Source organism: Lissotriton vulgaris, chromosome 10 (genome assembly GCF_964263255.1).
Source record: "Lissotriton vulgaris chromosome 10, aLisVul1.2, whole genome shotgun sequence".
In the NCBI taxonomy this organism is placed as follows: Eukaryota; Metazoa; Chordata; class Amphibia; order Caudata; family Salamandridae; genus Lissotriton; species Lissotriton vulgaris.
Genome location: NC_141698.1, coordinates 25,608,069 through 25,631,306, shown reverse-complemented (window position 1 = coordinate 25,631,306; position 23,238 = coordinate 25,608,069). Strand labels below are relative to the sequence as shown.

The 23,238-nt window shown below is 49.4% G+C and overlaps 1 protein-coding gene across 4 annotated transcripts in view; it reads left to right on the top strand.

Moving 5' to 3' along the window:
* Positions 1–23,238, top strand: part of GRIPAP1 (GRIP1 associated protein 1) — a 395,004-nt gene that overhangs the window by 225,112 nt on the left and 146,654 nt on the right. For all 4 annotated transcript variants that reach the window (XR_015300640.1, XM_086940304.1, XM_086940303.1 and 1 more), the window contains one exon: positions 14,345–14,472. Coding sequence is in view for 3 of the 4 variants with exons in the window: in XM_086940304.1 (XP_086796430.1) it covers positions 14,345–14,472 (128 nt within the window). In the remaining variant the exon portion in view is untranslated. The remainder of the gene's footprint in view (positions 1–14,344; positions 14,473–23,238) is intronic.

The following is a 23,238-nucleotide window of genomic DNA, read 5'->3' as shown; positions in this document are numbered from 1 at the left end:
AGCCTGGCAGTGCGCAGTGGAGTCACTCCTCGGTGTGGTACACTCCTCATAAACACAGCCTGGGAGTGCGCAGTGGAGTCACTCTTCGGCGTGGTACACTCCTCATAAACACAGCCTGACAGTGCACAGTGGAATCACTCCTCAACGTGGTACACAGTGGAGTCACTCCTCGGCGTAGTACACTCCTCATAAACACAACCTGGCAGTGCGCACTGGAGTCACTCCTCGGCGTGGTACACTCCTCATGAGCACAGCCTGGCAGTGCGCAGCGGAGTCACTCCTCGGCATGGTACACTCCTCATAAACACAGCCTGGGAGTGCGCAGTCGAATCACTCCTCGGCGTGGTACACTCCCTATGAGCACAGCCTGGCAGTGCGCAGTGGAATCACTCCTCGGCGTAATACACTCCTCATAAACACAGCCTGGGAGTGCGCAGTGGAGTCGCTCCTCGGCGTGGTACACTCCCTATGAGCACAGCCTGGCAGTGCGCAGTGGAATCACTCCTCTGCGTAATACACTCCTCATAAACACAGCCTGGGAGTGCGCAGTGGAGTCGCTCCTCGGCGTGGTACACTCCCTATGAGCACAGCCTGGCAGTGCGCAGTGGAATCACTCCTCGGCGTAATACACTCCTCATAAACACAGCCTGGGAGTGCGCAGTGGAGTCGCTCCTTGGCGTGGTACACTCCTCATAAACACAGCCTGGCAGTGCGCAGCGGAGTCACTCCTCGGCGTGGTACACTCCTCATAAACACAGCTTGGCAGTGCGCAGTGGAGTCACTCCTCGGCGTGGTACACTCCTCATAAACACAGCTTGGCAGTGCGCAGCGGAGTCACTCCTCGGCGTGGTACACTCCTCATGAGCACAGCCTGGCAGTGCGCAGTGGAGTTACTCCTCGGTGTGGTACACTCCTCATAGACACAGCCTTGCAGTGCGGTCACTCCTCTCTGTGGTACACTCCTCATGAGTACAGCCTGGCAGTGCGTTTCACACTTCCGACTCCTACACTCTGGCAGCGTGCAGTGAGTGAAGCTCGCCTTTCGGTGCCCTCCCTTCCAGCTGTTAGTATGCAGTGTGTGAAGATCATCCCTTGGTGCCCTCCCCTCCAGCTGGTAGTGTGTGGGGTCCACCCCAGGGTACCCTCTCCTCCAGCGAGCAGTACGTGGGGCCTCCTCTTGGTGCCCTCCCCTCCTGCTGGCAGCGTGCAGTGAGTGAAGCTTGCCTCTCATTACTTCCCCCGCCAGCGTGCAGAGGGTGAGCCTGGCCTCTCTGTGCCCTCTTCTCCAGCGATTCAGAAAAGGGGGTGGTGATGGACAGAGTATCTGAATTAAGCAGAACACTCCTACCCAGTCAACAGATCAGGGCTTGATCCATCACCGTTTTTTAGCTCACTGCACCATCCCATCTCAGAACCTGGCTACATGCAAATTAGTCAGTCCCTGGCCCAGTGCATCATGGGAACAGGGAAGACCAAACTACCAAGCCAATTCTTTTACTGGAAAGGAAACAAGCTTCCGGGGACCGGTTTCTGGCATTACAGCCGTCTTCGGCCCGGCTTGCTTGAATCCTGATGGTGCAGTGAGCAAGGGACTCATGTCGGAGTATACCCTTCCACGCTTATGGTGGACAAAACGATTCAGAAAAGGGGGTGGTGATGGACAGAGTATCTGAATTAAGCAGAACACTCCTACCCAGTCAACAGATCAGGGCTTGATCCATCACCGTTTTTTAGCTCACTGCACCATCCCATCTCAGAACCTGGCTACATGCAAATTAGTCAGTCCCTGGCCCAGTGCATCATGGGAACAGGGAAGACCAAACTACCAAGCCAATTCTTTTACTGGAAAGGAAACAAGCTTCCGGGGACCGGTTTCTGGCATTACAGCCGTCTTCGGCCCGGCTTGCTTGAATCCTGATGGTGCAGTGAGCAAGGGACTCATGTCTGAGTATACCCTTCCACGCTTATGGTGGACAAAACGATTCAGAAAAGGGGGTGGTGATGGACAGAGTATCTGAATTAAGCAGAACACTCCTACCCAGTCAACAGATCAGGGCTTGATCCATCACCGTTTTTTAGCTCACTGCACCATCCCATCTCAGAACCTGGCTACATGCAAATTAGTCAGTCCCTGGCCCAGTGCATCATGGGAACAGGGAAGACCAAACTACCAAGCCAATTCTTTTACTGGAAAGGAAACAAGCTTCCGGGGACCGGTTTCTGGCATTACAGCCGTCTTCGGCCCGGCTTGCTTGAATCCTGATGGTGCAGTGAGCAAGGGACTCATGTCTGAGTATACCCTTCCACGCTTATGGTGGACAAAACGATTCAGAAAAGGGGGTGGTGATGGATTCAAGCAAGCCGGTCCAAACAGGAACTGAGCTCGGAGGAGGCGCACCCGCCGAACGCGCTGGAGGAGCCAAAACACGGCTTCGAGTACTTCATAATTGATACCGAAACTGATATCCACGCATTTCTGAGAAAATAGAGTATTTGTCTGATAAGTTATTCTCATACGCAAAGAACTGTATCGGGTTACCTCCGAGCCCATTACAATACGCCCTGATTCAATACTCATAAACAAGGTTATAGACTGCTGCTGGACGCACTCGAACCAGCTTTACTAGGTCACGGGCCCGGCTGGGTCGGAATTATCACCAGCTAAGCGACCTTTTTGACGTTGATACGGCCTTCTAGCCCTGATGAATCGCGAAGGCGATGAAACACGTGTCGGCTGGCTGTAATCTCCATTAAAGACTCCAAGATTTACTCATCTTTTGGATCTCTTGTACTTCTGTCATAATTGGTGTTTGATTTTTGTAAATTGTTACTGAACAATCTGTATACTCACATGAGAGTGCTCCGGCAATTTGTAAAGTATTTAGCAGTAGTTGTCTCTACTCTAGGGAGTGGTTTAGGTTTGTCCACTCGCCGAATAGCACCTAAGATACCTACAATAAACAGAATCGTATGCGTATAAACTGGCAGTGCACCCATCCACAACTGAGTTAAAAACCTTTCTTTTTCTACTCCCCCGGGAGGGCACCCCAGCAACCCACCTAGCCCCGGGAGGGCATCCGACCTTGCCCCGGGAGGGCCGGGCATGGAGAGCGGTACCAGCCTCCCATCCTTTTTCCCAAAGGGGCCCTATGGCCCTCGGTGCCCGGGCCCCACCGGCGTGGACCAGGGTCGGCTTTAGCGCTGATGGCGCCTGGTGACACAATCATTTATGGCGCCCCCTCACCCCATGACCACCTCCTCGAATTCTCTCACCAGCACCGGGCAAAAGTGCCCCTCATCTCTCCAATCATAAGTTATTGCTAAACACAGCGCCCCCTCCGCAGGTCAGCGCCCTGTGCGGCCGCACCAGCTGCACTGCCCTAAAGCCGGCTCTGGCCTGGACCGCCTTGCAAGGCTGCCTCCCACCCCCGGGCTACCGCTCTCTCGGGGGCGGTCCAGACCTTCGGGTGAGCCCTCCCAGGCTGCCCCCTGCCTGTGCAGAACACCCCCCGCCCCCCATCCCAACCCGGCCCCTTCCCCGTCATGAGTGGATCACTGTCGGGTCAGAACGCCCCTGGGGCACAGCATCTGGCAGTCCCCGAGTGCCCTGGGATAGGATCTCGGTGGATTCAAAGGCTGTCCTTTGGCACAGTGATGGGTGGCTGGAGTCCAGTGCCCACCCGTTCAGTAGTGCCCTTCCTTTGAGATGCGTTAATTATCTAAAAAGACAGATAAAAGGAGCATGCGCGCGACTTTACATGTTGTGGGATTTCCAGAAGCGGGGGGGGGGGGGGGGGCTTCTTGGCACAGTACAAGAACGGAAGGCTGGTGGGTGGCACCTGCCCCTGGCACTGAGGGGGCCCGTTCCCTCGGCCGCTGTGTTAGTGAAAGTGGGTTTCGCTTCTGGTGGGCTCGGGGCGCCAGCCTTGCGTGGAATTACGGACCACCCTGACCCCTTTCCGTGGGCCTCCGCGGGTTGCTTTAGTCCGTGCCACCTACAGGCAGCTCGGAAACCACCGCATTCACCGCATAATTGTACATAGCAGAATCAAGTACCAGCCAGAGAGGTGAAACCGGAAGAGAGGCCCGGTGCGGGCATGTACTGTGCCAGTGCCAGAGAGGGCCTTGTGAACTCCACCCCCGCGTGCCCCCCCCCCCCCCCCTGCCCTAAAGCGCGGGCCTCGCGCGTCTTGCCCGTGCCAGGCTGCACTGGCATCTCCCCTCGCAGTCCCTGCCAGCCAGCTACCCCTGCAGCGAGGGCACGGGCGCGGCCAGGTGTCTGTAATGATCTGAGTAATATAAAGTGACGCGGATAGCGCCGCGGCGGCGGGGGGCGGCGGGGGCAGCCGTCACTCCGAGAGCAGCGGCTGGCAAGAAGTACCAGGGCTGTCCATTAACAGGATAGAAGGAAAGGCAGCTTCGCGCGCGTCTATTATTAATGCCAAGAGCCAGGCCGCGCGCGCGCCCTCAAAACCATCCCACGTGGAACACTCACAGCCTGGCACAGGAGCCCCCGTGCGCCCCCGAGGAGAGCGCCTGGCAGCGAGAGGGTGAAGCAGAGGACTGCTAACGAACAGAGGCGAGAAGGAGATAGCCCTTAACATGTTACAGCATACACTGCCCGCTGCTAATGAGGTTAAACCGATAATGCCAAACAACCCCGGCGATTGGATTTAGATGTGGTTCACAGGAAGTTAAGATAGGGGGGGGGGTGGGGGGGGGGGGGGGATTTGCAGTCAGAATGGAAGATCGCGAGCCGCCTCGTTAGTTGTGGACAAAAACACAGGCAGGTGCAGTAATTTATATATATTTAGGATTATCTGAACCATGCACAGTAAACACCAGAACACCAAAATGGCTGACATTTGAAGAATGTGCTGAAAATAGAGGTCTCTTAAAACAACACATCTGGATGTGGAGCAAATGTGCACATAGAGTTTCTTGAAACAAAATTATGCTTTTAGAATTACAGAAAAAGAAAAAAAATGAGAGAAGGTTGCCAGTAAAACACTCAGAACATGTTTAAATGATCAGAAATGCAAGAAATGAACAAAAAAAGAAAAGAAAAGGGCAAGGTTAAAAAGAAAGTAAAGAAGATTTGCTTTTTAAGTTATTAAAAAGTAAAAAATATCAGTAAAACAAAAAGGGCACAAAAAATTCACACTTGAAAATTAAACAACTTGAACTTGGAAACATGCAAAACAGCTCTGCCTTTAGGATGGCATGGGATCTCCCCTCCACCTATTTAATAAAAAAAACAGCAAATGCAGTGGGTCATCCTGTAAAAGAACACGTGTTATAAAATATTGTGATACAATATTTTGTAAGGGAAACCCATTCATTAACATTACTATTTGTTTTTTCATCTCACAATTTTCGGTTTCTTTTTTTTTGAACATATAAAATTATAACCAATGCTTCATTTCTCAGATTTGCATTTTATTTTAAACGTTATTCAAATGAATTTACAAAATCTAACTCTAACACTGCAGGGACTTGTCGCCCATGCCCACATCCCAGCAGTTGTGCCAGAGTCTTTGATGCGGTAAAATCCTTGATCTGCAATTCTCTGGTCTAGCGAGACTGACCACAATCGAGAGCTTTTGGAGATATCTTTAGGAATAGAGCTGTTTCTGGTATTTGTTGTTCTCGTCCAATTGCTCCCTTCAGAGGACAGGTTCCACACAGTGCGCTTCAGGTTAGTAGGGGTTGTCTGCTGACCAGGGTCAGAGTAGTGCTGACCAGGGTCGAAGCGGTGAACCTGCCTCTTCTCTGTTGGTTCCTAAGACTATCGAATCATTCCCTCCTCCCTGCTAATTTATGAGATCTTGAGTCCTTTCTTATGTACACGATCTTGAATCATTCCCTCCTCCCTGGTGCTGTGCATGATCCTGTTCAATTCCTTATGTACGCGATCTTGAATCTTCGCAGCTCCCCGTTCATGTACACAACGTTGAGTTATTCCTTCTTATGTACACAATCTCAAATCATTCCCTGCTCCCTGCTAATGTACGCAATGTTGAGTCATTCCTTCTTATGTACACAATCCCGAATCATTCCCTGCTCCGCGCTGATGTACATGATCTTCTGTCATTCCTTCTTATGTACACGATCTCTGATCCTTCTCTCCTCGCTGATGATGTACACAATCTTGATCAATCCCTTCTTATGTACACGATCTCTGATCCTTCCCTGCTCCACGCTAAATACACAATCTTGATCAATCCCTTCTTCTGTACACAATCCCAAATCATTCCCTGCTTCCCACTGATATACACGATCTTCAGTTGTGACTTCCCATGTACACGATCTCTAATCCTTCTCTGCTCCCCACTGATGTAACAATATTCAACCATTCCCTCCATACTGCTTTTATACACCTGCTTCAATAATTCCTCCTACCCATTTATGTGCATAATCTTGAGTCACCCCTTGTCCAGTTATGGACACAATCTTGAATCATCCCCCCTTTGCCTCTTATATTCATAGTCTTGAATTGCTCCTTCACCTCATATGTACACAAAGTATTCAGTGACTCCCTCCTACCCATTATGTTTGCGATTTTGAATCGTTCCTTCCTCTCCATTTATGTACGCAGTCTTGTATCATTCCCTATGTAATGGTAATCTTGAATCAATCCTTCCTCTTTGTTTATGTACGCGGTCTTGTATCACATACTATGTAATAGTAATCTTGAATCGATCGTTCCTCTTCGTTTATGTACTCTGTCTTGTATCATCACCCAATGTAATGGTAATCTTGAATCGATCCTTCCTATTCGTTTATGTACGCAGTCTTGTATCATACCCTATGTAATGGTAATCTTGAATCGATCCTTAGTCTTCGTTTATGTACACGGTCTTGTATCATACCCTATGTAATGGTAATCTTGAATCGATCCTTCCTCTTCGTTTATGTACGCGCTCTTTTATCATCACCCAATGTAATGGTAATCTTGAATCGATCCTTCCTATTCGTTTATGTACGCAGTCTTGTATCATACCCTATGTAATGGTAATCTTGAATCGATCCTTAGTCTTCGTTTATGTACGCGGTCTTGTATCATACCCTATGTAATGGTAATCTTGAATCGATCCTTCCTCTTCGTTTATGTACGCGGTCTTGTATCATACCCTATGTAATGGTAATCTTGAATCGATCCTTCCTATTCGTTTATGTACGCGGTCTTGTATCATACCCTATGTAATGGTAATCTTGAATCGATCCTTCCTATTCGTTTATGTACGCGGTCTTGTATCATACCCTATGTAATGGTAATCTTGAATCCATCCTTCCTCTTCGTTTATGTACGCAGTCTTGTATCATACCCTATGTAATGGTAATCTTGAATCGATCCTTCCTCTTCGTTTATGTATGTGGTCTTGTATCATACCCTACGTAATGGTAATCTTGAATCGATCCATACTCTTCGTTTATGTACGTGGTCTTGTATCATACCCTATATACCTAGTAATCTTAAAATAATCTTTGTCGCATGTGTACTGACAGCGCTCTCTTGATTCCTAGCTAAATTGGCGCTGTACGAGTGCCATTATTCAACTGTTTTAAATCCCAGAGCTGCTTCGGACTCCAATGAGTATTGCATTGTGGGAGCAGGTCCTGTGCCCCTCCTGCACCAGGTCAGCCGCCCACTTGACCAGCCCCAACATTTGGGCCTGGCTTCAGAGTGCTAGAATCTGAAAACTTGTCTTCAATTTTTGCACCCAGGGATCAGTCATGGATCCTCTTGGTCTCTCTAGGTCATCCTTTGCTTTCAAGTGGAAGAAATGTTCCTATTAACGTCAAAATGAAAATTATTTATTTTGTTATAAAAGATGAGGCTCATTCTTTAGTGCATATCCCTGTCAGACGCTCAGTTGATAGTCAGACACAGACTTCAGTCCACTTAAGATTCATCAGCGTGAAGTTTGTGGTCATGGAGAGTCTTTTAGTGAGGTGTCTAAATATCCCTGCCCTGTTTTAGTCTCTAATTCTGTGCCTTGTTATCAGGAAGGTCCTTCTCAAACACACTGACTCATTACTTTGAGCAAACATTTCATTTTAACATTGTTCTGCGAGAACCTCTGTAAATTAAGTTTTTTGAACTTGACATTTCATTTCCGGCAATCTAGTGTCCAGCACAACCTTGACCTGCATTTCAACAGGGATGCCTAATTCATTTGAGTTCTTTCGTCCCTCTGCCCGTCATTTACTTGGAATCGCCACCTAGACTACACATAAAGAATGAAACAGAACTCTTCTACTCTTCTAAATTGGAATAGCAACCCTGACCGCCTAAATCCACTTATGCAGAACGAAAGACCCCAAAGCACTTATTTATGTGGGTTTTTTGTGCGACTATTCCACCATTTCACTTAAAGGGCATACTGGCGCTGTAAAGGGAACTACTAACTACACAAGCGAGCAGGTCAAACTAGAGAACACTCAAACAAAGTACAGGGTCAGGAGAAAGGATCAGGGCAATAAAAGAGAGACAAGAGTATAAAGTTAAAGTTTTGTGAAACAAGCAGACATGAGAAGCAGAGGACGGGACAGGGGTGCGTAGAGTGTAGGCGAGGCTTTACATTGCAATGGCCTGGTCTCCTGGGAAGGTATCTTGTGACCGGGAGAGGCTTGAGTGTTCGGAAGGAGAGGATGTCCAGAGAAGGTCTTACTTGAATTGGGAGGGTATTGTACATGGCGTGGGCGGATCCAGAGATGGTTTGTCTTTGAGCTAGCAATGTTCTGAATTTAGGAGGTTTGAGCAAGAGATAGCCCTTGCCATGCTTCTTGATCCACAGGAAATTATCACAAGATCAGATCGATAACTAGGTCTGACTGTACTGCAGCATAGTGTGAATTTAATTCAGGCCTGGGGAGGGATTAATTATATATCTCTAAGTAATGGGGAGAAGGGGTTGAATCCTTTTTTGTCCAAGACCAGGCAAATGGACTGAAGGACTGCATTTAGGGGGAATTAGGGTGTTAATAGGGAGTTTTGCTAGGACGGCGTCGCCCGCACCTGAGTTCACGAGTGCATGAGCAGCAGTGTTTAATTGATCCCTGGAGAGTAGATGCTTTATTCTTTTCAGTTGACGCAAGTGGAAATTGGCAGATTGGGATAGTTTATTGATGTGTGGTTGGAGTGAGAGGTGCCGTCAATGAGAAATCCAGGCGGTCTAGCAGTAGTCGGAGGGGTGTGTAGCCGCAGCCTGCTAGCACTGCAATTAGGGTTAGTTCAGTCCTTTAGTAGGAATTGCTGGAGATTCGCAGGAATTCGATTTTCTGAGAGTTGAGTGTCAGGGAGTTGTCTGTCACCCAAGTGTCAATCTTTTCCAAGCCTCCAGTGATGGGTACAATGTAATTGAGTGGGGAGAATTTTACGTAGAATTGCATGTCGCTCACATATAGATATGTTTGGTACCAGTGTTTTCCAGGAGTTGGATTAAGGGTTCCATGTAAAGGTTGAAGAGTAATGGGGATAGGACTGAGCCTTGCGGGACCCTAAAGGCAGCTCGTTCAAGCCTGGAGGTGACGTTTCCAGTTTTTACCATCTAGTAGAATTAAGTACACATTAATTACAGGCATTCAAACACTGATCACGGTGGCTAGGCACAGTGGCGGTCTTATCCTCAGGGGTCCTCTCGGAACAAGACTTTCCCTGGCAGCCGAGGGGTCATCGAGGACAGCAGGCATTAACAGCCTTACAGTAGGGTGCAGCTATACCTTCTGGGAATCATGCCATGAGGCACCTATACCTTCTGGCCCTCGCTGTTTGGTGCATCTACGCCTTCTGGGCCTCATTGAGCAGTATAGCTATGCCTACTGGGCCTCAGGCTATGGTGCAGATATACCTTCTGGGCCTCACGCTATGGTGCAGATATACCTTCTGGGCCTCGCCCTATGGTGCAGATATACCTTCTGGGCCTTACGCTATGGTGCAGATATACCTTCTGGGCCTCACCCTATGGTGCAGATATAACTTCTGGGCCTCACGCTATGGTGCAGATATACCTTCTTGGCCTCACGCTATGGTGCAGATATACCTTCTGGGCCTCACCCTATGGTGCAGATATAACTTCTGGGCCTCAGGCTATGGTGCAGATATACCTTCTGGGCCTCACGCTATGGTGCAGATATACCTCTGGGCCTCACGCTATGGTGCAGATATACCTTCTGGGCCTCACGCTATGGTGCAGATATACCCTCTGGGCCTCACGCTATGGTGCAGATATACCTTCTGGGCCTCATGCTATGGTGCAGATATACCTTCTGGGCCTCACCCTATGGTGCAGATATACCTTCTGGTCCTCACCCTATGGTGCAGATATACCTTCTGGGCCTCACGCTATGGTGCAGATATGCCTTCTAGGCCTCACGCTATGGTGCAGATATACCTTCTGGGCCTCACGCTATGGTGCAGCTATACCTTCTGGGCCTCACGCTATGGTGCAGATATACCTTCTGGGCCTCACGCTATGGTGCAGATATACCTTCTGGTCCTCACTGTTTGGTGCATCTATGCCTTCTGTGCCTCATTGAGCAGTATAGATATACCTTCTGAGCCTCACGCTATGGTGCAGATATACCTTCTGGGCCTCACGCTATGGTGCAGATATACCTTCTGGGCCTCACGCTATGGTGCAGATATACCTTCTGGTCCTCACTGTTTGGTGCATCTATGCCTTCTGTGCCTCATTGAGCAGTATAGATATACCTTCTGAGCCTCACGCTATGGTGCAGATATACCTTCTGGGCCTCACGCTATGGTGCAGATATACCTTCTGGGCCTCACGCTATGGTGCAGATATGCCTTCTAGGCCTCACGCTATGGTGCAGATATACCTTCTGGGCCTCACGCTATGGTGCAGCTATACCTTCTGGGCCTCACGCTATGGTGCAGCTATACCTTCTGGGCCTCACGCTATGGTGCAGATATACCTTCTGGGCCTCACGCTATGGTGCAGATATACCTTCTGGGCCTCACGCTATGGTGCAGATATACCTTCTGGGCCTCACGCTATGGTGCAGATATACCTTCTGGCCCTCACTGTTTGGTGCATCTATGCCTTCTGTGCCTCATTGAGCAGTATAGATATACCTTCTGGGCCTCACGCTATGGTGTTTTGCATCTTTTACTTTCTGGGCCTCATGGCGCGAGACATCTATGTTTTTTGGGCCTTATGGTGCAGTATACCATGTTCCTCGTGCTCCCTTGAGGTTAAAGTGATTGCAGTGAGGCCTGAGCTGCTGCTGGAATCAGGTCTGGGGTATTTGACAATATCTCATCGTGTGTTGCATGAATTATGGGTAAATATGCAGTGGTGGACCTTGGATGGTGGCTACTGCAGGGTGAGTGGTCCTGCAGCTGTGGCCACAACCTCTCCCTCCTGGACGGGGTCTTGCCTTGAATGTTCCCACATTCATTGGAGCTGAGGATGCCTCTCCTGGCCTGTTACCCCCTTTCCTCATCTTTTCTCTTGGAAACAGTGCTTGGAAAGTCCTCGGTCGGTTTCGCTGGCTGCGTCCCTTTTCCCTCCCTCGAGGGTTGGCATTAGGAGGAGGCCACTTTCAGAGAAGAGCATTAATATTTGATGGCCTGATGGATCAGGAGAGGAAGCTGTGGCTGCCAGGGAAGCCTTGTCAAGGTATGAAAAGGGCTGAGCCAGCTCTCGCCTGGCTGCCAGGGCCTAGTGTCCCGGCTCCTAAGCCACGCTCAGTCCTCGTGCCTTCGAGGGCAGATATATAATTCATTTTTATTTACCGTTTAACTGCTAAAGTGCTTCCACCTCCCCTCCTATTCAGTTTCAGCCGCACTGTGCTGTTTTGGTGGCATCTGTGCCCAAACAACCTTCGAAACAAACAGGAATGAGCAACATTGCAAAGCTTTCCTTCCTGGGACCTCCATTTCTGCCTGAACCTGAGAGTTTGTTGAGTCGATTTGTCAGTGTATTAATCGTGTAAGAGTCGGCAGGTGTGTTTGTAAGGTGTTCTGTGTTAATGGATGGTGCAGTGTGAGTGTATGGATGTTTCAGTGTTTGAATGGATGGATTGGCATAAGAGTGCATGGGGAGGAGTCTGTCAGAGTGAGTTCATGGATACTTCGTTGTGTTAGTGGATAGAGCAACATGGTAGTGTGTGAATGGGTGTGCGCATTTGTAAGTGCATTAACTGGTCTACAAGTGGGTTCATGCATGGACTATTGTACAAGTAAATGCATTGGTATGAGTGCGTGGATGTATGAGTTCATGGTCTGGTGTACAAGTAGATTCATCAGTGCAAGAGTGGATGGATGTGTGCTTCTGTGAGTGCAAGGGCTGGTGCATGAGTACATGCATCGTTGGGAGAGTGAGTGTATGTGTGTGTGAGGGCATGGATTGGTGTGGGTGGGGAGGGAGTATGAGCGCATGGTCTTGGATACCTGTATATGCATCAATGTTGGGGTGAGTGGATGTATATGTGAGTGCCTGGACTGGTGTATAAGTAGATGCATCGGTGTGAGTGTTGTGCAAGTGTATGGACTGGTGTAGGTGTAGATGCATCGGTGTGAGGATGGGTGCATATGTGCGTGAGTCGGTGAGCTGGTGTATGTGTAGATGCATTAAAGAGAGAGTAGGTAGGTTTGCAAGTGCATGGGCAGGTGTACAAGTAGATGCATTGGTGTGAGTGTTGTGCAAGTGCATGGGCAGGTGTACAAGTAGATGCATTGGTGTTGATGGATGTATGAGTGTCTGAGTGCATGGGCTGGTATGCGAGTAGATGCGTCAGTGTGAGGGTGGGTGGCTGTTTGCCTGGGTGAGCACATGGACCTGTGAAGGAGTGGATCTGTTGGTGTGAGTGCGTGGCAGGTGTATGAGTAAATGCATCATTAGGAGGGTGGGTAGACGTGTGCTTGTGTGAGCGCATGGACTGGTGTATGAGTAGATGCATCGGTATGAGGTGGAGGTGTTCATGTGTAAGTGCTTGCACTGAAGTACGAGCAGAGGCATTGGTGTGCAAGTGGGTGGATATGTGCTTGTGTGAGTGCATGGACTGATGTACGATGAATGCATCATTGTGAGAGTGAGTGGATGTGTGCATGTGTGAGTGCATGGACTGAAGTACGATGAATGTGTTGGTTAGAGGGTGAGTGGATGTGTGCTTGTTTGAGAACATGGACTGGTGTGAGTAGATGCATCAGTGTGAGTATGGGTGGATGTGTGCTTGTGTGAGTGCATGGACTCGTGTATGAGTAGATGCATCAGTGTGAGGGGGTGGATGTGTGAGTCCATGAACTGATGTACAAATAAATGCATGGGTGTGAGAATGGATGGATGTGTGTTTGTGTGAGTGCATGGACTGATGTTACGAGTAGATGCATCGGTGTGAGAGTAGGTGGATGTGTGTGTGATAGCATGGACTGATGTACGATTAATGCATCGTGTGAGGGGTGAGTGGATGTGTGTTTGTGTGAGAGCATGGACTGGTGTGTGAGTAGGTGCCTCAGTGTAAGGGTGGGTGGATGTGTGCATGTATGAGTGCATCGACTGATGTATGTGTAGATGCATCGGTGTGAGACTGGTTGGGTGGATGTGTGAGTGCATGAATTGATGTACGAGTAGATACATGTGTGTGAGACTGGTTGGATGGAACATGTGGCTTCAGTCTGATGGGCCTGTGTCCCCTTTTCTGAGCTGTACCCTTTAAATCACCACCTTGCCATGACCTCCTCCCTACAACCTTCCACAGCACTGTGAAGAGTGGAAAAGGAACTCGTGCTCCACTGCTCACTGTTCACCATGGTGTGGGCTTAGGCTTGCACTTTGAAAGGCTCGAGCTCTCTCTGCCTAGTAAGTAGAAGAGCTGCCCTCCACAGGTTTGCCTTGCCATGGCCTGGCTCCCTGTCAAGGTGACTAGATTTGCACAGCTTTTGCCTCGGGGTTTCACATTGCCTTTACCTGCTGCACTCCAGCCCGCTGGAAGCACAATTAAAGCTGGAGGAGTGTTCACGACTGGCAGCTCATGAACTGGGTGGCTGCAGGGAGTATCATTAGAATAATAGCCCAGCCCTTGTCTGTGTTTTGTTGTTAATTAATGTACTTTCAGGATCTCAGCATGTCATTGATGATCTCAGGCTGCCCGTAATCTGAGTTACCTAGGTCTTTATTCATTTTGTGACGGACTTGGGGTTTCTTTACACCTTGGCGTTAACCAGTCCATGTGTGGGCATGCGCAGTGGTGCAGGCGTGCAGTCCCATAGCCTCGTATTCACAGTCCTGCCTAAACTATGTACAGTTATCTGAACCTGACCTCTTCCTGCTGGTCCTTGAGCAGCTTCTGATCTTGCACCTTTCTTGTCTTCCAGGCATTGAAGACCTGGTCCTGGCAGACATCAGCTCTCCGAGCCGCACTCAGACCGGCGACAGCAGCAGCATCTCCTCCTTCAGCTACCGGGAGCTGATGAAGGAGAGCCCGGCGCCCAGCAGCAACAAGGTGAGTTAGAGTGAAGCCCTGGCCCTGGTGGAAGAGGTGGGAAGGTGGAGGGGAGGAGCTTGAGCTCTTCTTTCTAGTCTGTCCCAATGTTTGCCATGCAAAGCACAGATGCACCAAACACTCCCCATCATGCCTCTGTTGTATCTGCTGCCGGGGGCACAGGTCACCTCACAGCACACCCAGCAGAGTTGTTATTCCTAAACAACGATGCCTTCTTCTCAGGATGCTGACGTGAGAACCTATCTTGGTGGTGTTGGAGCTACATAAACCCCTGAATTATGAGGACCAGGGTGCCCATCAAACAGAAGTCTCAGATTAAGTAGCCGGAGAGTCTGACCACAGCCAGGCGTTCTGTCCAAAGGAGAAGCAGGGTTCTACATGAGGAGGTGTCACAGTTGGCGTAGAGGATGCTTCTTGTTGCTCTTGGAGGCTCGGTTGGCTGGTTCTGCATATGATAATGACAATCCAGGTGATAAACCTTGAACCCCACGGCCTGAACTATGATCCTCTTTTTCCAGCCCAGACCTGTTTCCTGAGCATGTCTGTTAGGCCATTGGTTCTTGGCCCAGGAGATCTTATTAATGGCTGCAAACTCAGAGCTGTAGAGTCAGTGGTTGGAGATTAAAGCTGTGAAAGCTAGTATTCTTCCATTGATCTGCCTGTTCATAGCTGTCCTCGGTCTGCCAGCTGGAAGATGCCGGCTGCTTCATGGAGGGCAGGTGATCAGGTGAGGTCTTCATGACTTCCACTGTCACTGCAGCAGATGTGCATCTTGTGGGGTTTGAGAACTTTGTGTTCGAGGCATGTGGGCAGCTGAATTCATATCTGTGCATAGATTGCCGCCTAGTGTTGGGTCCAGATGATTGCACTTTGTTGTCTTCGAAGTATCACAAGATAGGTGACTCCTCACCTGGACTACAGTGCGCATGGGCATCTTCTCCATCCTCAGATTGTTTTTTTCCGCCATTGGGTTCGGATGTTTTTCCTACACTCCAATTTCGGAATCGAAACAAAACTTTTATAAAGGCCAAAAGGCCTTCGACGGTATTGTTCTCGCTCGGTACCTCTTGAATCAATAAAGCTTTCCATCTTGAATCGGTCGTCGACGCGGGCCGTTGGGCCTTTTCGACGCCACGTGGGCCTGCTGTCGATGGAAAGGAGCCCGTTTGAAAGATGCCCACAATGCCACTCCAAGTTCCCGCATACTGACAAGCGGCAAGTATGCAACAAGTGCCTTTCTCCAGACCATAAGGAAGAAACCTGCCCAGCCTGCGCCCAGTTTCGGTCAAAGAAAACCATACGGAATCGACGGGCCGCTAGGCAAGAGATGCAGCAACAAGCACCGGAACCGGACAACCTCTTCGATGATGACCAAGAACTTCCAGAAGCTCCAGATTCGGACCTAGAGATAGTCACCGTCGAGGACTACTCGGACTCCGATGACGAGATCCCTCTGGGGCAAATCGTGAGTACACTGCCCCCGACACCGATTAGCACATTACCGAAGGCTCCGGTTGAGGCATCACCAAAAGGCCTTAGCCAAGACCCAAAGAAACATTCGCCAGCCCCGTCATCCGGCTCGGCTCCGAAACCGAAACCTTCAGAGACCCCAGGGCCAAGTACCGCAATCCCAAAGAAGGTTCCAGAGCCTAAAAAGGTCGTCGAGCCGAAGGCCGTCGACCCGAAGAAGACCGTACAACCTAAAGGCGCTGACCCAAATAAAACTGTCGAGCCGAAGAAGGCCGTGCAGCCTAAAGGCGTCGACCTGAAGAAAACCTTCAACCCGAAAAAGGCCGTCGAGCCGAAGGGCGCCGACCCCAAACAGACCGTCGAGCCCAAGAAAGACGCCAAGCCGAAGGGCGCTGTAATCGGCTGGACCGGGATAGGGAGGAGGCGAGTCCTGGTAGGTTTCAAACTAGGTTTTATTGAGCGATATAAGCGGTCTGTACAAGTAGGGCGGGTAGTAGGGCGCCGCGGAGATCTGCTCCTTTCTCGTCGGCTCTTCCCGATTACTCCTTCTTCCCGCCTCAGATTGATCCCTCTTCGTCCGCTTCTGCCGGTCTCCGTCGTCCCAGCCTCCACCGAAGGAGAGAAGCAAGACAGAGGAAAGTATCAGGACAGGGTTGTACTTTAAGACAGAACAGGGTAGGGGGTGAGGAATCACACGGTGCACCTATTTCCCCAACGTGACTGTGAGGGAAGTGCACAGGGCCTTATTCTACGGGACCGGGGCTCCCACGGTGTCTATTCCACACCCACCCCGCAACCTTGTTACGCACCTCTGTGAGCCACGCCCCTCCGGGGGAGTGGCTGGGCGAAGCGTGGGGTCTTTGGCCTCCTGGCTCTGCTGCTCCGGACTGTCTCCTTAGGAACCACCGATGTCTTGTTCCGTCCGGGGCCGGCTCCCTCGTTCTTGGCACCCCTGTAGCGGATACCTCGGATCTGGTCTTAGCTCCCGCCTCAGTAGCTCCTCCCGCTGATGTAACACGTCCAGGACCCGGCGCTGCAGCCGTCCGTGGCTCCTCTTCTCCCGGCCCTCCGATGTCCTCACGATGCCTCGCCTTCTCTTCTCTCTCGTCTCTCAAGTCTCCAATGCTCCACGCCTCACCGCCTCTCTCATCCACTCTGACCGCTCCTCCGGTGTATAGACACACCTGGTCCACGGGTAGGGAGTCTTTTATGTCCGGTCTAGGCTCCTCCTTCTCCTTCAGCGTACTTGTCCAGTTAAAGGGACCATGTTCCCATTCATCCTCGTCGTTGCTGTATGTTTCCTCTACTCTGTGCCATGTAGGTTCGTTCTCTGCCTGGGGAGATAAGAGGGGGGGGTCACACGTTATAAGTTCGCTCCCTCCAACCGGGGTCACGGGCCCCGTCTCCATGCTACAGGCGCCAACACAAAGAAGAACGTCGACCTGAAAAAGCCGGCAGTGCCAAAAGTCGCCGAACCAAAGAAGGTCGCCGATGGGAAGGGTGCCGTATCGAAGCCTATAATCCGGCCGGAGAAGGCTATCGACCCGAAGACCAGTGCTCCAAAAACACCAGTCGATCCTAAAAAGACCATCGACTCGGCAAAGGACAGTCAGCCAAAAAAGCCTGTTGAGCACAAGAAACGTGTCGAACCAAAAGACCCGGTCGACCCAAAAACACTCGCCGACCGAAAAAAGGGCCTGAGCCGAAGAAAAGCACTAAGGCACCAAAAGTCGTCGAAGCAGAAGGTGTTGTCGATCCAAAAAAGTCACAACCAAAAACAGTGGAGGAAGAACTCTTCCATCCTGATCCAGCAGACGACCAGGCAAAAATATATATTAATCCAGAGACTGGTAAAGTGACAATCCTGCACAGGAAGAAGAGGCCACTGGACACCGTCTCTCATTCCCCTATTCCACTAAAGAAGAAAGACTTTGGGACTTCTCCCTCTAGACCCTTCATTCCTTTCTATCCCACTATGCCTACTACTCCTTTTGCACCTTACTCTCCTTCTCGTTATGGGGACAATGAGGGAAACCCAGGGGAGGATCCTGAGCCTGATTATGATTATCCAGAGGATCCTGAGCCACAGAATGAACCATGGGAGGAGCCAACTGACCCTTATAACACCCATCCCATCCCTGACGTCTCCTCTTATCCAACTAAGCCTTCACCCACTGATGACACCATTGTCTTCAACCAATTAATAGACAGAGCAGCACAGTACCACAATGTAGATATGCATAATGACCCTGTAGAGGAAGACTACTTATTTGATACCTTCCCTACTTCAGTAAAAAGTGTCAGAACACTTCCTATGCTAAAGGGAGTGTTAAAACACGCACCTGACATTTTTAAAGATACAGCCAGGGCACGGGTAATCAATTCCAGGATTGAGAAAAAATATAAAGCAGCCCCTACAGACCCTACCTACATCAGAGGGCAGTTACCATTAGACTCACTAGTGGTGGCTAATGCACGCAAAAGGGCTAACTCACAGACAACGAGGGAAGCCCCTCCCCCGATAAGGAATCAAAGATACTAGAAGCCTCAGGTTAAAGGGTAGCAGCACAGGCCTCCAATTCATGGAGGATTGCCAATACACAAGCTCTGCTAGCTCGTTACGACAGGGCGCACTATGACCAGCTCGAAAGCTTAATGCAACACCTACCTGAGCCTTTTAAAGCCCAAGCTGATGACCTCATACAGGAGGGAAAGTTCATCACAAACGCCTCCATCAAATGTGCACTTGATGCAGCAGACACCGCAGCCAGGTCTATTAACACTAGTGTTTTACTAAGACGACATGCATGGCTGCGTATTTCGGGCTTTAAGAACGAGGTGCAGTCCACCATCCTTAATCAGCCAGTCAACCAAGACTTCCTCTTTGGCCCTGCTGTCGACACCATTTTAGATAAAATGAAGAAGGACACAGAAACCGCAAATTCAATGGGAGCATTGCAGTTTCAGCAACACAGAAGTTCCTTTCGACACTCCTCATACAGGGCAGCTACACGAGGCAATACTTCCCAAACATCATCATCACACAAAGGCCACACACAAAGTTCCTTTACCAAAAACTCCAACAGAGGAGGTTATAGGGGAAACAATAATAAGGGAAGAGGACATGGAGGCAATAACACCAGAGCCTCCACTGCCACAAAACAGTAACTTCATCATGCTACCTCCAGACCACCAAACACCGGTCGGAGGCAGGCTCCAACAACCTGTCTGGAACGCAAATACCACGGACAGGCGGGTGAGACAAATTATCCAGTATGGTTATTGCCTGGAACTCACTTCTACCCCCCCCCCCCCCACCCCCAAGCATACCACCTAGACACCGTCCTATGTCCAAAGAACACATCACCCTGCTACAACAAGAGGTGAACTGCATGCTGGAAAAGGGAACCATAGAGCCAGTCCCTTTCCAACATCAAGGGACTGGAGTATATTCCCTATACTTCCTTATTCCCAAGAAGGACGGTTCCCTCGGACCAATATTGGACCTCAGACCCCTGAATCAATACATACTGTCGGAGCACTTCCATATGATCACACTACAGCAAGTGCTCCCATTACTACAGCAAGGAGACGTCCTAGCAACATTGGACCTCAAGGACGCGTATTTTCACATACCCATCCATCCAGCTCACAGAAAATATCTCAGGTTCACAATAGAAGGTCAACACTACCAATTCAAGGTCTTGACCTTCGGGGTAACCACGGCTCCAAGAGTGTTTACAAAATGCTTAGCGACAGTAGCTGCTCATCTCAGGAGGCAACACATTCATGTGTTCCGGTATCTGGACGATTGGCTAATACAAGCAGAATCGTACCAACAATGTGCAAAAAACATGTCCCAAACACTACAGTTGCTACACAGCCTAGGCTTCTCGATAAACTACCCAAAATCGCATCTGCAACCGTCCCACATACAACAATATCTGGGAGCCACTATAGATACCTCAGTGGCAAAGGCATACCCAAACTCAGCGAGGACAGCCAGCATGCAGATGCTCATTCGCAAATTTCAGCCACAACACTCTCTGCCAGCTCGAGTCTTTATGCAGCTAATAGGCATGATGGACTCCTGCATATTCATTGTCCCCCATGCCAGACTTCAAATGCGTCCATTGCAGGAATGCCTAGCACGGCAGTGGAACCAGGCTCAAGGACAACTAAAAGACCTAGTGTTGGTAGACAGTCGGGCTCACAACTCTCTGCAGTGGTGGAAACCACAAAACCTTTCCAAGGGGCGACTGTTCCAAGATCCGGTTCCACAACTAGTACGAACAGCGGACGCATCACTGACAGGCTGCGGAGCCCACCTCCTTCACTACACAGTACAAGGGCTCTGGACAACCAAACAAAAGAAACTGCATATCAACCAACTAGAGTTGTTAGCGATATTCCTAGCCCTGAAAGCATTCCAGAAATACTTGTACAGCAAGACTATGTTGATCCGGACGGACAACATGACCGCAATGTACTATAACCAGAAACAGGGAGGAACACATTCTCCACAGCTGTCCCACTTGGCACAGAGCATATGGAAGTGGACAATTCCAAAATACATCTTTCTCCTAGCAGAACACCTTCCAGGGAAAGACAATCAGATAGCGGACCTGCTCAGCAGGCACAGCCAACAACTACACGAATGGGAGATTCATCCCCAAGTTCTCCAGCCATTCTTCAAAGAGTGGGGTCACCCAGAAATGGACCTGTTTGCCACAAAAGAAAACTCGAAATGCCAGTACTTTGCCGCCAGGTTCCCACATCCATTGTCACAGGGCAATATGATATGGATGAACTGGTCAGGCAGATTTGCGTACGCTTTTCCCCCAGCACCGCTGATTCCGCTGGTGGCACGCAAACTGCGGCAACAGTCACTCACGCTAATCCTGGTTGCTCCCACATGGGCGAGACAACCATGGTACACAACGATCCTGGAGCTTTCAGTAGTTCCTCATCAAAGGCTGTGCCTCGCACCCCATCTTCTGACTCAGAACCATGGAGAAATCAGGCACCCAGATCCCAATCAGATGAACCTAGCGATCTGGCTCCTGAAGTCTTAGAGTTCGGATACCTCAACGTGCCTCCTGATTGCATGAACATTATCAAGGAGGCAAGACAGCGAACTACTAGAGCTTGCTATGCAGCTAAATGGAAAAGATTTGTTATTTACTGCAACAATAACCAAATCAACCCATTGGATGCTTCCATACAAAACATTATATGTTACCTGCTGCATTCATCAAAGATGCAACCTAGCATACTCTTCAATAAGACTACACCTCGCTGCTATAGCAGCATACCTTCAAAACAGGCAACGCCTTTCACTGTTTAGAGTACCAGCAATCAAAGCTTTTAAGGAGGGTCTTAAAAGGGTGATCCCTCCAAGACACCCTCCTTCCCCAGTCTGGAATCTAAATATAGTACTTACCAGACTTATGGGACCTCCTTTCGAACCTCTACACTCATGCGAACTGCAATTCTTAACGTGGAAGGTAGCTTTCTTAATTGCCATTACCTCACTCAGGCGAGTTAGCGAATTACAAGCACCAACAATTCAAGAACCTTTCATGCAAGTACATGCTAACAGGGTAGTTCTTAGAACAAACCCTAAGTTTATGCCAAAAGTCGTATCAAATTTCCACATTAATCAATCGATAGAACTGCCAGTGTTCTTTCAAAATTCACAGTCAGTAGCCGAAAGAGCCCTACACACACTAGATGTAAAGAGAGCTCTGCTTTACTATGTGGACAGAACGAAATCATTTAGAAAGACAAAGCAATTATTTGGTGCTTTTTCACCACAACATAAAGGGAATCCAATATCAAAGTCAGGAATAGCTAGATGGATAGTTAAATGCATTCAAATATGCTATCAAAAAGCCAGACGCACTTTAACCGTCCCTCCAAGAGCACACTCTACAAGAAAAACGGGGGCATCCAAGGCTTTCCTAGGGAATATTCCTCTTGAAAACATATATAGGGCAGCCACATTGACTACCATACACACTTTTGCAAAACACTACTGTGTAGACGTGCAAGCAATGCAGCAAGCTGCTGTAGGCCAAGCTGTCCTAAAAACTCTTTTTCAAACTGCTGCAGCTGGCACAGGTAACCACCGCTAGAGGAGATACTGCTATACAGTCTATGCACAGATATGAATTCAGCAGCCCACATGCCTTGAACGGAATATGCTACTTACCAGTATGCATCTGTTCTTGGCATGTAGGGCTGCTGACATTCATATCGCCCGCCCTCCTCCCTGGTGCCTGTCGCAGCTGCAGCATTATCTTTTGCATGGCCATCTCTTACTTTACTATCTCCATCTCTGCCACAATGGCGAAAAACAATCTGAGGATGGAGAAGATGCCCATGCGCACTGTAGTCCAGGGGAGGAGTCACCTATCTCGTGATACTTCGAAGACTCTTCCAGGACAACAAAGTGCAATCATCCGGACCCAACACTAGGCGGCGATCTATGCACAGATATGAATGTCAGCAGCCCTACATGCCAAGAACAGATGCATACTAGTAAGTAGCGTATTCCTTTCTTGTTTCCGCCTCAGTAAAGATGTTAAGACCCATGATATAGTGTTCTTAGATCTCCTTAGAGTCCTCATCAATAAAGGTGATAACCGAGGCACTCTAGGGTATTTCTAGAGTCTCTGGATCCTCTTTGTCCAGTCGTTTTATTCAAGAACTCCCTCCTTCCGCCAAGTCTTCGAGGAGGTAGAGTCCGCCCTGGTGGTACCATCCTACCAGGGTGGGGCGAGGATGCCGTTGATGAAGCATGACACTGTTATGTGTGTGAGGCATCCTCTTCCGTAGAGGATGGCTTCCCCTCAAACAAGAACCCTGCTATATATAACTCTAAAAAGATGAACCACTTTCCTAAAGTCTAGTTTTCTGCCTTCCTTGTGAGATTTAGGTCCATCTCACTTGCTCTGTACCTTGTTGTGATATCCTAAGACCAGCGGCCCCAGCACGCAGATGCCATTCCTTCCCAAATATCCACAGTCTCCTCTGACCATACCCATAAATATTAATATCCAGGAGTGTCAAGTGCCAATGCAGATACACACACTGTAGAGCTGTTCAGCACCGGCTATGTCACAACATCTGCATCACAGGTGTTAAATATGATCTCACTGCCTCTTGTTTCTTTTATTTGGGTGAACTATACACACTGGAGCCTCAGAACAGCTTTACAGCTGCGCATGTGCTATTCCAATGATCTTCATTCTGTTGTAAGGGTTTTTTTCTCATGTCTCCTCTAACAACACC